This window comes from Corvus cornix, chromosome 13 (genome assembly GCF_000738735.6).
Source record: "Corvus cornix cornix isolate S_Up_H32 chromosome 13, ASM73873v5, whole genome shotgun sequence".
NCBI lineage: Eukaryota > Metazoa > Chordata > Aves > Passeriformes > Corvidae > Corvus > Corvus cornix.
Genome location: NC_046343.1, coordinates 4,273,655 through 4,286,159, shown reverse-complemented (window position 1 = coordinate 4,286,159; position 12,505 = coordinate 4,273,655). Strand labels below are relative to the sequence as shown.

At 47.1% G+C, this 12,505-nt stretch overlaps 1 protein-coding gene across 8 annotated transcripts in view; it reads right to left on the bottom strand.

The window, feature by feature from the left end:
- EBF1 (EBF transcription factor 1) overlaps positions 1 to 12,505 on the bottom strand; it is a 270,793-nt gene extending 258,288 nt beyond the window's left edge. For 4 of the 8 annotated variants that reach the window (XM_039559534.1, XM_039559535.1, XM_039559536.1 and 1 more), the window contains exons 1-5: positions 11,571 to 12,505; positions 10,076 to 10,232; positions 9,696 to 9,759; positions 9,412 to 9,467; positions 365 to 438 (exon numbers count right to left, since the gene is read on the bottom strand). In XM_039559534.1, coding sequence (XP_039415468.1) covers positions 365 to 438; positions 9,412 to 9,467; positions 9,696 to 9,759; positions 10,076 to 10,232; positions 11,571 to 11,704 — 485 coding nt within the window. In that variant the 5' untranslated portion in view covers positions 11,705 to 12,505. The remainder of the gene's footprint in view (positions 1 to 364; positions 439 to 9,411; positions 9,468 to 9,695; positions 9,760 to 10,075; positions 10,233 to 11,570) is intronic. The other 4 variants (XM_039559538.1, XM_039559539.1, XM_039559540.1 and 1 more) reach the window with 1 other exon arrangement.

Here is a 12,505-nt window from a genome sequence, read left to right as displayed (position 1 = left end):
AAAAAAAAATACTATTTTGTCATTTTGCTGAGGAGTTTTTGTTGGGAATTGGGGGCAGAGACGTTGGTTGCTACAAGACTATAATAGACTGTTAATTTCGGTGAGGAGACCTTTTGCGGGCTACAGTGTCTAAATGAAAACCAGCAGCGTTCTGTTAAGAATAACTCTTTATAAATAATTGAAAACTAGTGTGACGACTGAGACCTTGCTGCTAATTACACACACACCAAACTGTGTTGTTTTGGGATTGTTTAATGCAAGAAAGATAAATTTAAGTCCGAATATAGCTGTAGGTTCAACCTAGATTTTGGGAGACAGATTCATCTTCCCATCACTAATTAACTGGAAGAGGGGTATTTCTTACCTGCACATTATTTCATGCGTGAGCAGAACTCGGCACATTTCTGGGTTCTTGTCTTGGCCTTCATATACTATCGCCTAGAAATAAAACACGTTTTTAGTTGTGCATAAAGTTGAGTATGGAGAAAATCAAAACACATCATGGTAAGCAAAGGCCTAGCGAGTTGCAAGCCACAGCTCAGACTAAAGAGACCTGGCATCTCCACCAAACCTGCTCCAAGACCTGCAGCTGAAAAACAACACAAGCTGAGTACAGCTAAATTCCCTCCTCTCTGTTGCACATCTCTCCAGCGGTGTGTAGGATGGGTTTTTTTAGTAGTCAAGACAACCACAATTTTCTTTTCAATTCAGAATAAAATATAAACCTAATAGCATTAAAAGGAAGGGGGAAAAAAAAAAAAGAAAGAAAGAAAGAAAAAAAGAAAACCAGCAAGGCTTGGTATACTTTGGGTCCTATTCATTAAAAAAAGAGAAAAGGGAGAGCTCATGCATTTTTAATTACAAAAGCTGCACAGCCCAGGCATTTTCCTGGTAGCTCCTGAGAAAAGGCCTGGGCCTGATTCTTCCCTTGAACCTCCTGATCCAGCATTTTCCAGAGAGCACCTCCGGAGTTACAGGGATATAAATAAGTGAGGAGAAGGCCCTACCAGAGCAGAGGAGACCAAAACAAACAGAGGATCAACCGACTTAAGAAATTTGACTCTGAGACAGCACAGGGAGAATCCTTTAAGCTAAAACTGTGGAAAGGCAGTGTGTTCACATTTCAAGAGGAGCCTACATTTGCTCCCACCAGCAGCACCAGCAGCGAGGGATCGGCGTTACACATGAACTGGGTTAGTGCTCACAGCCCCTGCAGGACAGGGTTTCCATCTCAGCCCAACAGAGTCGTGTTTTCCAGCCACCCCTGCTCCCAGGCACCAGCCCCCCAGCAGCAGAACAAGAGTGAAGTTTCCTTTGCAACAGCACCTTTTGCTGGCACTAAAGGTTCCTAAACCTTTTAGGGTGCCACTCCAGAGCTGGGATCGGAGCCCCAGCCTTGGAGGGATGACCACCCCTACATCTAAGCAACAGTGCTACCCTTGAGCTCGGTGTGACCTTTTCAGCCTCTAAAACACAGACTTTAAAAGAAGAAATTGGGGAAAAAAACTCAGCAGGTAAAATGACATCTAAGATGGATCTCCCTAAAGTTAACAATAAAATAGAGACTGAAATTTAAGAAGTGTGCTCTATGGATGTAAGACATTTTAAGGAATGAGATTAATTGGAAATGGAAGCATGGAAAATACTGACAGAAAAATAAGTTACTTTAATATAAAATGAACTGCTTTTCCAGTCCTTACAAATGTAACCCACCAAGGGTAAGAGGTATTGTACCTCCAGAAGGAGCACAAACCTCAAGACCCACAATGCTGAAGAAGCATAAGCTGACTCTTACACAATTTAAATGGCAACATGCAATAATAATAATATTATGTATTATAAAATTACTTAATAATTCCATAAATAATTTTGGGAATGGGCCTATGTTACCTTTGCTAGTTTTAACTTTTTAACTTTATTTTTGTTATGTGCCTTCCCCTAAAACCTGAGGGCCCCTGAGTTGGGGTTTTATAGCTGATAAAACAGAGGCTGCAACTAATTGCCACTAATGGGCCCAGAGTCTCACCTGACTTCTGCCCCTCATTTCCATCAGTGAGGCACAACAGCTGTGAACTCAGCACTGGGATAAAGGGGATGCATGGAAAGTCCCCCCCAGTACAGATACCAGCAACCCCCTGATCCCAGACTGGGACCCCCACCTTGAGCTACTTTCACATCAGTGCCCAAGAGAGGTACAGATGGTTTGCAAGAAGCATTGGAAAATGGAATTACATGTGTTACAGCAGGAGGTGGACAAATTCAGAAGACCCCCATTCCCAGCATTAAAAGGGAAGATGGGGAGAAGCTTCTTCCAGGCAAAGGTAGAAAACTGAAGCAACCGGCTGACACCTGGTGGGGTCAGTCAGCGGGGACATTGCAAAGACTCCAGAAAACCCCAGATCAGGTTAGCAGGGCCCACCTAGCAGTGGGACAGGCCAGGCAAGGAGGAAGCTCATGGCACCTCTTGGACTTCATCAACAGTTAAAAAATAATCTCCCTCTGAGAACGCAGAGCAGGAGGGGAAAGAACAGATCTGAGGCCTTTAGTGGGGACAAACACCTCCAGCCCCCTGACACCTCCAGACAATCACAGCGTAACAGGAGACGAGAGAAGGCTGCTGGTCTCAGCTCATTCTTCTTACACTTTCAAATATTAAAATAAATTTACCCAGGATGGGTTAGCTTGTCGCCAGTGGAGCCAAGGAAGTGCTAGAAATGACAAACCAGAACACAACATTTACTTTCCTTTTTCCTCCTGCCCTATCTCCTCCTCTCCCCTTCCTGCTGCTGTGCTTACTTAACCTCCAGGTACCCGCTTAAATAACTCAACTAAATAGCAATAATGAACGGGCAGAGTCAACACTGTGGTACATAATCACCTTGTCTGTTGTGTTTAGCATCAGTGATCCCTTCTTTGCGTGCATGACATTCTTCTGCCTCCCTCCATGTTAAAGATTTGCTTCTCACTTTATTTGCATTCAATTATCGAAGTTGCACCCGTGCGCATTTTGTTTTCTCCGTGTTAAATGCAGCTCCTCTCACCTACCCTATTCCTGCAGGAATTTCTAGGAAATTCTGGGAAGCAGGAGGATGCACTGGCTTCATTTCTGAGCAGCTCATCCCCGTCTCCCCACTCCTGTGTCCCAATTTACTGGTGTGAAGCGCCAACTGTTTGCCCCCATGAATGGCTGCCCGAGAGCCCTACACATACTCGACCGCCTCGCAAACCACACCGCTCTGAAGCATTAATTCTACAATTAGTTTCAAAAAGGAAACAGGAACTGCTAAAGTTTCAGATCGTTAGAGCTGCCAGAAGTATTTTTACAGGAAGGATCTACTATGTTACTGTTGTGAAAATGTTTAACTCTCGGATTTGAAAAGCTACTCTTTTTAACAAAAATATCTTGATTTTTTTAAATAAATTATGGGGTTTTTAAGTACAGTTTTTGAAAGGGGATGATTGCGTCGGGGCTCCCTGTCGCACTAACGTCGTCGTGATTTTGTCAAATAGGGATCACATTAATGAGAGACAAAGTGAAAGTTACAGTGCATAAACTTAGACCACAGCAGAGCTAAAAATAAGCCCGCAGATACACATCAGAGTTGCACAACAAAACACCGGCAAAGGAAATGCAAAATTATAGACTTTGGGTTTTTTTCTTTTTGTTTACTTCATGTTGATTTAACTCGGTGATGTTTCATAAGCACTCGAAAATAGCATTTCTTCTCCCAAACAACCTAAACATTTCCCCAGAAAATTCACCTTCTATTTTGCCAGCTGTTACTCACCCAAGTAACCTTCCTACAAGAAGTCCCAGTGAGTAACAATCACTCATGCACAAACGGACTTCAAAATCAGGCCCCGAAAAATTAGTGTCAAAAATATAAGACTTTCTCACTTCCATTTAAATGAAGCTGCATAAAAAGTTAAATCTAATTCAATTCACTGGTTAACAGCAAATAAAATTTACTACATTGAGCACATCGCAGTCAAGTACATCCAAAAATTCGCCCAAACTTTTCAGCGATGGACTTCATTATAAAAAAAAAACATAATAAAAAAAAAAAAATACAAAGAAAGGGGGGTAATATAAAAGTCAAGGCTACAGCTCTCATTTAATCTACTTTTTCCCCAATAGACGTGGTAGGATAAAGCAATAAAAGAGTTGACAAACAAGCTGGAAAAATACAGAGACAGATTTTGTCCTTAACCATTCCTGAATAAATCCAGATTTATGCTGGTACTAGTGAGGGCAGAATCGTGGTGTCAGTTTGCCAGTCAAGCAATCCTGCTTTCAGAACTGGACGAAAAACAATCTTGAAGGAATGAGATCATGGTCATTATATTACTCAGTTATGTCATGGCCTTGATTTTAAAAGAGTAAGAGAAGGAGAGAAATCACCAACGTGCATCTAAATCCACTTGCTTTCAGATTCCATCTGCCTCGAAAAACAAAGTATCTCCCTTACAGAAATAAAAGAGAAGGGAAAACTCATTAAAATTAGGGTCTTTTCCAAAACAGAACTGAAATGATTTGGAATGACGTTTACAGCCGTACACACAGGGAGAAAATAAAATCCTGGCCTCACCGAATTCAATAGGCGCTTTGCAATTGACTTCAGATGGGCCAGAATTTCACCCAGAGAAGATTAGGCTTGTATCCACTACATATCTACAGAGAAAATACTGTGAATTATATTTATTTGGCTTTGAATCCTTAACCCTCAGTTACCCGAGGTTTTACCCCTTCCCCAGGCAAAACCTCGACTCATCCCAGGGAGGTTTATCCCGGACAAGCAGCGCAGAGCTGGTCCCGGGGCGAGGACAGGGAGTTCTTGCTCTGCCTCTCAACGCACAATTCAGAAGCATCTAATTATTTTATCCAGTCTCCCTCTGCCTTTGATTCACAGCCTGCTTATCGATGTATTCACACAAATTAAATAAATTTATCTCTCCTAATATGTTCATTTTTAATGGTTTTCAAACATTCACATGGAAACAGCTCTAGCGTAAATATCCCAGAACAAATGGCTGTATATTATACAGGAGGGAGCAGTTGGGCTGCCAGACTGGGAATGCACCAGGCCATCTGGCTCAGGCAGTCTCTCCAAAATCCTCAGCTTTGTTTTCACCCTCAGACTCCAAACAACACATTTTCCACTGTGATGAGTTTACATTTTCCCAAACACAGGTCCTGATCATGCATGCAAATTCCAAACTTCTCCATTCCTCTCTGTACAAGAAAATTAAAATCACCTGCGCTTCTGACATCTCACCAAAGGCACAAGAAAGCTGCTAAAATCTGGCACAGTATAAACTTTCCCCGTCACAGGGGTTAGGTTTTGTTTTATGTTTGTGTGAAATTTCTCCGAGTCTGCTGAGGCTCCTCTGAACTTATTGATAACATTTTTTTTTCCCATGCGCGTAGCTGCCAGAGAAGGGCCATGCCATGCACAGAATAGAGCTGATCAAATATCTGCAGACATCAGAGAATGACAGACAAGTCTACAGAAAAACCATTTGCATCCAGAGTTATAGCTCTGAAATAAAAAGTAAAATATAAACAGGGTTTAAGTCTGAAGGAAGGATTTTTGACTCATGAGTGCTCTCAGCAATAGACAATAGCCATCGAGTAAAACTTATGATTTTTAAGATGCCTGAGCCTTATTAGCATCCGTTATATCTTATGGATGAGAACGGCTGAAGGAAAAATGGGTGGGGAACAAGTATTTCAGATTTATTTCCTCCATCTTTCCTAATAGTGAAATATCTCAGCTTTATGAAAATACAGCCAAAGAAATAGAAGGCATCCCTTCTCCATAAACATATTAAAATCCTTTGACTTGGATTTAAAAACTCCAGTTTTATTAGAGCAGACATATTTCACATTTTGCAGGCAATTTCAAAATGCATCATTGTTAGAAGCAGATCTTCTGCAGGAGGAGCTGCTGCTTTACGGAAAGCAACAGCTAAAAAGTTTGGGGTTCTACAGGGTTTTGAGCACATTAGGAATGTGATCCTGACATAAAATGAGGTGCTAATACAACATAAAAGAAAATTTAATTAAGCCATTATTGACACCGAATGTTGTTACCCGAACTGGAAAGAACTTCCCTGCCACGGGAATGATTTGTGAGTAGCATTTACAATTTTTAAGTGATGGGAACACATTTCGGAAACTTAGTGAGACCCCCAAAAGCCACGTAATTCCCATTTCCCCCAGCGCTTCTGCGGGGCCACCACCAAAGGCCAAGTGCGATACCCCAAGCACAACTCAAAATGATGCACTCTGAGACCAATCCCGGCTGGGTTTCCCGTTTGGAAGTCCCCCAGCCCAGGTTCCCAAGGAGTGCATGTGCAGCCCAAGCTCCTGTTTGGGGCAGTGCGTGCACAGCTCATCCCACAGACCAGCTCTGCCCTGGGATGCAGCTCACAACACAACTCTTGGCTGCTTCAGTAGTGCCACTCTCCAGCCCCACTTCCCATCCTGCTCCTCAGCTGACAGAGAAACACGCACGCACCAGGACACGGAGATCCCTCTGTTCCACCCAGGACAGGGCTCTTGCTATGAGTTTCTTAGCTGGGCACAGCCACACAAACAAATCCCTGACTTAGGCAGAGCAGGAACACTCACATCTCCTCTTTAGTACGTACACAGCCCCCAGCACAGCCAAGCCCTGCCTACCTACTGGTATAACGCAGGCTGCTAATGGGACATTCCCATTAAATCTCTGAGCAGCAATCCTATGTAAAGAAATCCAGGTCTGATTTGCAGAAGGGCTTTTATTTTATCTTACCTAACTTAATAATCCGCCACTGTACAAAACCTTGCAATTTGTAACTGTGAGACAAAGATAATATATTTAAATCTGATGTGTCCACGTTAAAAAATAATAATAATAAAAAAATACGCTAAAAAAAAAAGCCACAGATACTTTCCTGTATGATCTGGGGAACCTAACTCATTCAAGCTTTGCTTCTGTGGGATTTTTAATTTGCCCCCAGAAACCTCAGAGTAGCTGCAATTTCAGTCTGGGAATTCACAATTATCAAGTGTGTGAATGTGCGTGTGTGAGGACTGAGCAGATACTTGCCAGCTGAAACGTGTACGCTTCTGCAACAGTTTCATTTAAAAGTAATCATTTCATTATCCAATTTGTTCTCAGCGTCATGCATTAAAATACTACACCTTCAAGTAGACTGACAATATATATTTAACTTTCATTAAAAATTAAAGAATTTTCAGACAGTCTTTGCAATATTTAATTACAGTTTGATGATTTCAAAGTTACTTGAGAATCTTCTATATAATTCACTGTCATAAAATATAAATGATATATTCAACATTTGGGTGAGCTTCTGTCATGTGTTGTACTTCACTTCCTAATAAGCATTCAGTAACCAACGCGATCCCAACTCTGAAATAATTTCACTTTTGAAAAGAAAGAATTAAAAAAGGAGAAGAAGGAGAATTTAGCGTCTGGCCCCCGAAAAAATTCAGAGCAGCACATGCCACAGTTTTGACATGACAATGCCCTATTTTTCATAAGCAATTATAGTCATGCCTAAAGAAACTACAGACATGAAATTAATATGTAAACAAACATGTTTGCGTCTAAAACAGCCTTTCGCTCCCCGTTTTCTAACCCAAGCTCAGAGAGCTTTTGTTCTTAAATCCTCGCTTCTCAACCCCACTGCACTTTTCCCAAAATCTGTAATTTGCACTAACTTTGTTTTTCTAAGACTTCCTGAAATCAGACAGATTTTTTTTTTCTCCTCCTTCTTCATTGTGAACGTTCTTTAAAGCTACATGGTAGGTTTTACAAATAAACTGTATCTCGGGGGTTTTTTTCCCCTTTCTCTCCAAAGACCCTCTGATGACTTGATAATAATGAGAGACCAAGAGGTCAAACAGTGCCTTAGGATGAACTCTTCATATGCAAGATGCCTTTGTTAAGAAAATTATTTTGAATCCACTGCTCTCCATGAGTTCAGGGCTCTGCTTTCAACAGGATTATGAGCAGAGGCTTCTGCATTTCCGTAACGATAGGAAAGCTATTTAAAGATAATATTTATTGATAGACTCTCTCACACGATCTCCACTGAAATACGCAAGCTCCAAAAGGACTAAAAAGAGTTCATATATCAGGAAGATTTTGTTACTTTTAACACAAACGAACCAACTTGTGCCTGAAAACCAGGGAATGACAGCAAACGCTTTCCAGGATTTTTTATGAAGAAGGGTATGTAGCTGCTGTTTTAATTCCTACAGGGAATGGGCTCTGTTTGGAAGTGTACAGCATAACAGAGCTCAGATGCACAGTGGATTGTGTAGTAAAATTCACCCAAGTTCCTTTTTTTCTTTTTTTTTTTTTTTTTGCTGTTGAAAGACAGTCTTCAATAGCAGGAAAAGATGTTTTGGGACCATCAAAGAGAGTTTTGTAAAACAAACTCAGCCCTTAGAGCTTTATGTTTTGCTGTAGAAAAGAAACCCAAATACAAGCCAAGAGTTTTGTCCCTGCAGACAACATACAGGGACTGACGTTTCCTAGCGGTACAAAAAAAAAACCCTTAATGTTTTTCTTAAATAAAATTTAAGAATATTCTTTAACAAGTAAAACAGATTAGGAGGGGAAGAAACATATTTTAAGGATGAAAAGGCTCAAAAGCGTTCCTAACTATTTAAAAGAAACATATTCTAAGAGAAAAATATTCTGACAGGAGCAGAAAAAAGGCCAGGGTAACAATTTAAAAAAGGAGAGAGAAAAAAAAAAGGGAGAGAGAACCGATTTGCTCAGATAGACCCTTTACAAAAATACTGGTTTTAAACAGAAAAGTATTTTTTAGAGGTAGGCACGCACGTTATTACTCTGTTTGGGAGGCTAAAGAACAGGCTTAAAATGAGGATTAATCCACTGACAAGCCCTGCTGCCCTCCCCGAGTCCAACACCGAGCTCGCCGCTGCCCGCGCCGCGATTCTGGGGGCTATTCCGACATGCAAACGTGTCGCGATACAAGCGCTCCTCCTTTAGCCAGCGGAGCCGGCGGCAGCGCCAGGAGCGGACGGACCGACAGAGCCCCGCGCCGGGGCAGCGCCTTGTGCTGGCGGCGCTCGGGGGCGGCCGGAGGCCGGAGGTTAATTCTTATTAATTAAGCGGCAAAACCATCCGCAGCCCTGAATGGGAGGGCTGAAGAGTCGCCTGTATTTTTCTCCCGCAGCCCGGCAGCAGGCAGGGTCCCGCGGGGACCCCCCTCGCCGCCCCGCAGCCCGGCCGGTGCCCGGAGCGGGAGCGGTGGCCCCGTCCCTTCCCCGCCGGGCAGAGCGGCTCCGCCGCGGGGGCGGGTTTCGCCTCCCGGGGCCGCCCCGACGGCTGCCACCCCCCTGCTCGGCGGCCGCCCCGCAACACCCACCTGCTTGGTCATGGAGTCGATGAGTCGGACGTAGAAATCCTGCTCCGTCCTGATCCCTGAAACAAGGCAGAGGAGTGAGGAGCGGGGCCGGCCGGCGGCAGCGCGCCGGGACTCGCCCGAGGGCTCGGGCCTGCCGGGGCCGCCCGTGTCCCGGCAGCGCCCCGGCACCGAGCGCAGGGAGCGGAGGGGAACCGGGGCGGCCGCTGCCCCGGCGCTGCTGGGCTCTGCAGCCGCGGAGGCGGCGGGGGGCGACGGGGCCGACACCGGGGGCTCCCAGCCCTTACCATTGCTGTAGAGCAGCTGCAAGCGGTAGTGGATCCCGTTGTTGGTCTTTTCGCTGTTGGCTTCCTGAAGTCAAAGAGGACACGGGAGGCCGGAGGGAAAAGGAAAACTGTGTCAATAAAGCTTCTCCATCACTCGCACGCCGGGTGTCCCCGGGGCTGGATGGGGCAGCTCTCAGCCTTCTTCCCGTCCCTCAGCCCTGGACATAGCGAGGGAACAGGGGACACCCCCTCCCCGTCTGCCCTCCGGGACAGGGGAAGACTGAGGCGCCCGGGAGGCTGCCGTGGCTCCCGGGACGAATCGGTGTCGCGGCCCCGGGGGAGCGGAGTGGGGAGGGCCCTGGAGAGGCGGCCGAGTCCCCATGGGACGCCAGGGTACTCACCTTCTCCTTCTCCACGAAGCCCACGAAGGCGGTGCGCTCGATCTCCACGGGCTGCCCCTGCCGGTCGTACAGAGCCAGAACGAAGTGGAAAAAGTTGGACTTCCTCAGGTTGGAAGGCGGCTGCTTCTCGAAGTGAGCCCGGGCCAGACCCACTCCGCTGGGACCAGAGACACGCGGGTTAGCGGCAGCTCCGACGACGCGGCCTCACGTCCCCCCAGCCGCCTCCCGGGCCCGTGCCTTCCCCCGCCGGGACGCGGCTGGGCCCCCCCGGGGCAGAGCATCCCTCCCTCCTCCGAGTAGCCCCGGGGCTTTTCCCTCCGGGCACGAAGAAAGACTCAAGTTCCGAACCCCGCAGAGCCCCGACCCCATCCCATCCTGCGGCGAGTCCGAAGCCTCCCCAGCAGCCCCCCCAGCCCGGCCCCGGTACCCACCAGCCCTCCCCGGGGGCCGTGCCCGCTCGCAGCCGGCCCTGCATGGCGGGGGAAGCCGCACTCAGTGCCGCCGGCGCGTTGCCCCGCGGAGCAGCATCGGTCCTGCCACTTCTCAAACTCGGCTCGGAGCTGTCACCCCAGCGCCCATGTGCCTTATCTTGCAGCCTCAGTCCTGCGAGCCTTTCCTCCCGCGCCGGAGCGGTGGGTAAACACCGAGCCCAGGAGACAACTTCAAATATTTCAGGGTTGTCCCTGCAGAAACTTTCCCTTCCTTAGAGGGCTCCAAAGGGAGGGGTGCGGGGCGAGGTGGGAGACACCGGGAGATGTCAACATTAAACTGATGCCGAATGATGCCGGCTCCAGGGCTCAAGCTGCGAATCCAGCATCAGGGTTTGGTTCGTGTTTGGGGTTGGTTTTTTTTTTTTTTTCGCGGGGAAGAGGATGGGAAAAAGGAGAAATAAGAGAGAAAACGAGGCTGGGCGAAGCTTCGCCAAATCCATCTTATATTTGGAGGGATTTCTTTTTAAAAATCTAAAATAAGTGGCAATGGTTTTACAAAGGGACTTCAAATAAAATTTCTCCTGGAGCACGCTTTGCAAACTCCCTACTTATCGGAGGAGAAGGAGGGGAGCTGCTGATTCTGACGAGAATAGGAAAGCGCGGTAGATAAATATATTTTGGATACATCCGTGCACAACCCGCTGCTTTTCAGAGGAGGGAAGTGTCATTTGAAGATCTTAAGACTAAATCAACAGCAGACATAGTTTTGAAAACTCCTTCCTCCGAGCGAACACAAGGAGCCAGAGAGATGAAACCTACCTATCCGTACCTAGCGAAACTCGCCCCTTCCTTTATTGTTGTTATCATTATTTAATAAAAAGTCATTCCTACGGGACAATAGGGATAAATATTTAACTGGCGACATCTACGCGAAACTCACTGCTGGTAGCAGAGCTCCAGAGCCGGGTTTTTGTTGGCGCGGGGGGAAAGGCGCTGCCGGCGGGGAGCAGCGCTGCGGGCGGGGAGCGCCCCGGGGCGCGGAGCGGGGCGCGGAGCCTGCCTACCTCTGAGCGGCCGTGCTGGCGTCCAGGACGCCGGCTCCCTGCATCCACGTCCGCACCGCGTTCATCCCCGCGCCGAGGGGCTCTTCCTTCATGCTGCTCCCACTCCGCTGGATGCTTTCCTGAATCCCAAACATGAATCAGAAACAACAGCGCAAATCTTCCTTCTTTATTCAAAATTTTAAAAAGTGATAAAATCGCCAGGCGGACTGTTATATGTGGGGTTTTTTCTTTCTTTCTCTGTTTTTTCTCTCTCTGCAGCTGATCGCTGGAATCAAAGCAAGTCGGAGAAAGCAAACACAGGCACACACATTAAAAAAAAAAAAAAATCCAGAGGCAATCAGAGCCCGGTTTTGTTGCTGCTGTTTGCTGCGTGTGCAGTTTGTTTGGGTGCTTGGAGAGGCTGGCGGGGTGCTGGGGGCTGGTTGCAGCGTTCGCAAGCCGGAGGAGTACTTGAAGTCCCTTTTGTATGAAGACACCCCTCGGATGGCAGCAGGCAAAAAAAAAAAAAAAAAAAATCTCAGATGGCAGTTTAAGAAACAATAGGACGAACGGGAGCTGCGGCAGGCTCTGCTACATCAAGTGTCATTTTCCAGTGACAAGAGAGGCAAGTCCCCCCCCCTTCTCCCCTCTCTCTTTTCTTTCTTTCTTTTCTCCCTCTTTCTTCTCTCCTCTCCCAGCCGAAGCGCTCTCCGCTGCTCTCCTCTCTCCTCCCTCCTCCAGCCGCGCAGGAAGCGAGTTGCCGGAGCCGGGCGCACGCCGGGAAGGGAGCGAGAGGGGCGCACCCGCGGCGGCGGCGCGGACGGACGGCCGGAGGGAGACCCTGGGGCTCCCCGTGCCCCCTCCCTCTCCCGCAGCGCCGGGCGGACTCGCCGTCTCTCCCTATGGGAGCCACTTTGACTGTCCCCGCCGCCGAACACGAGCCCCGCAGCCCCGGC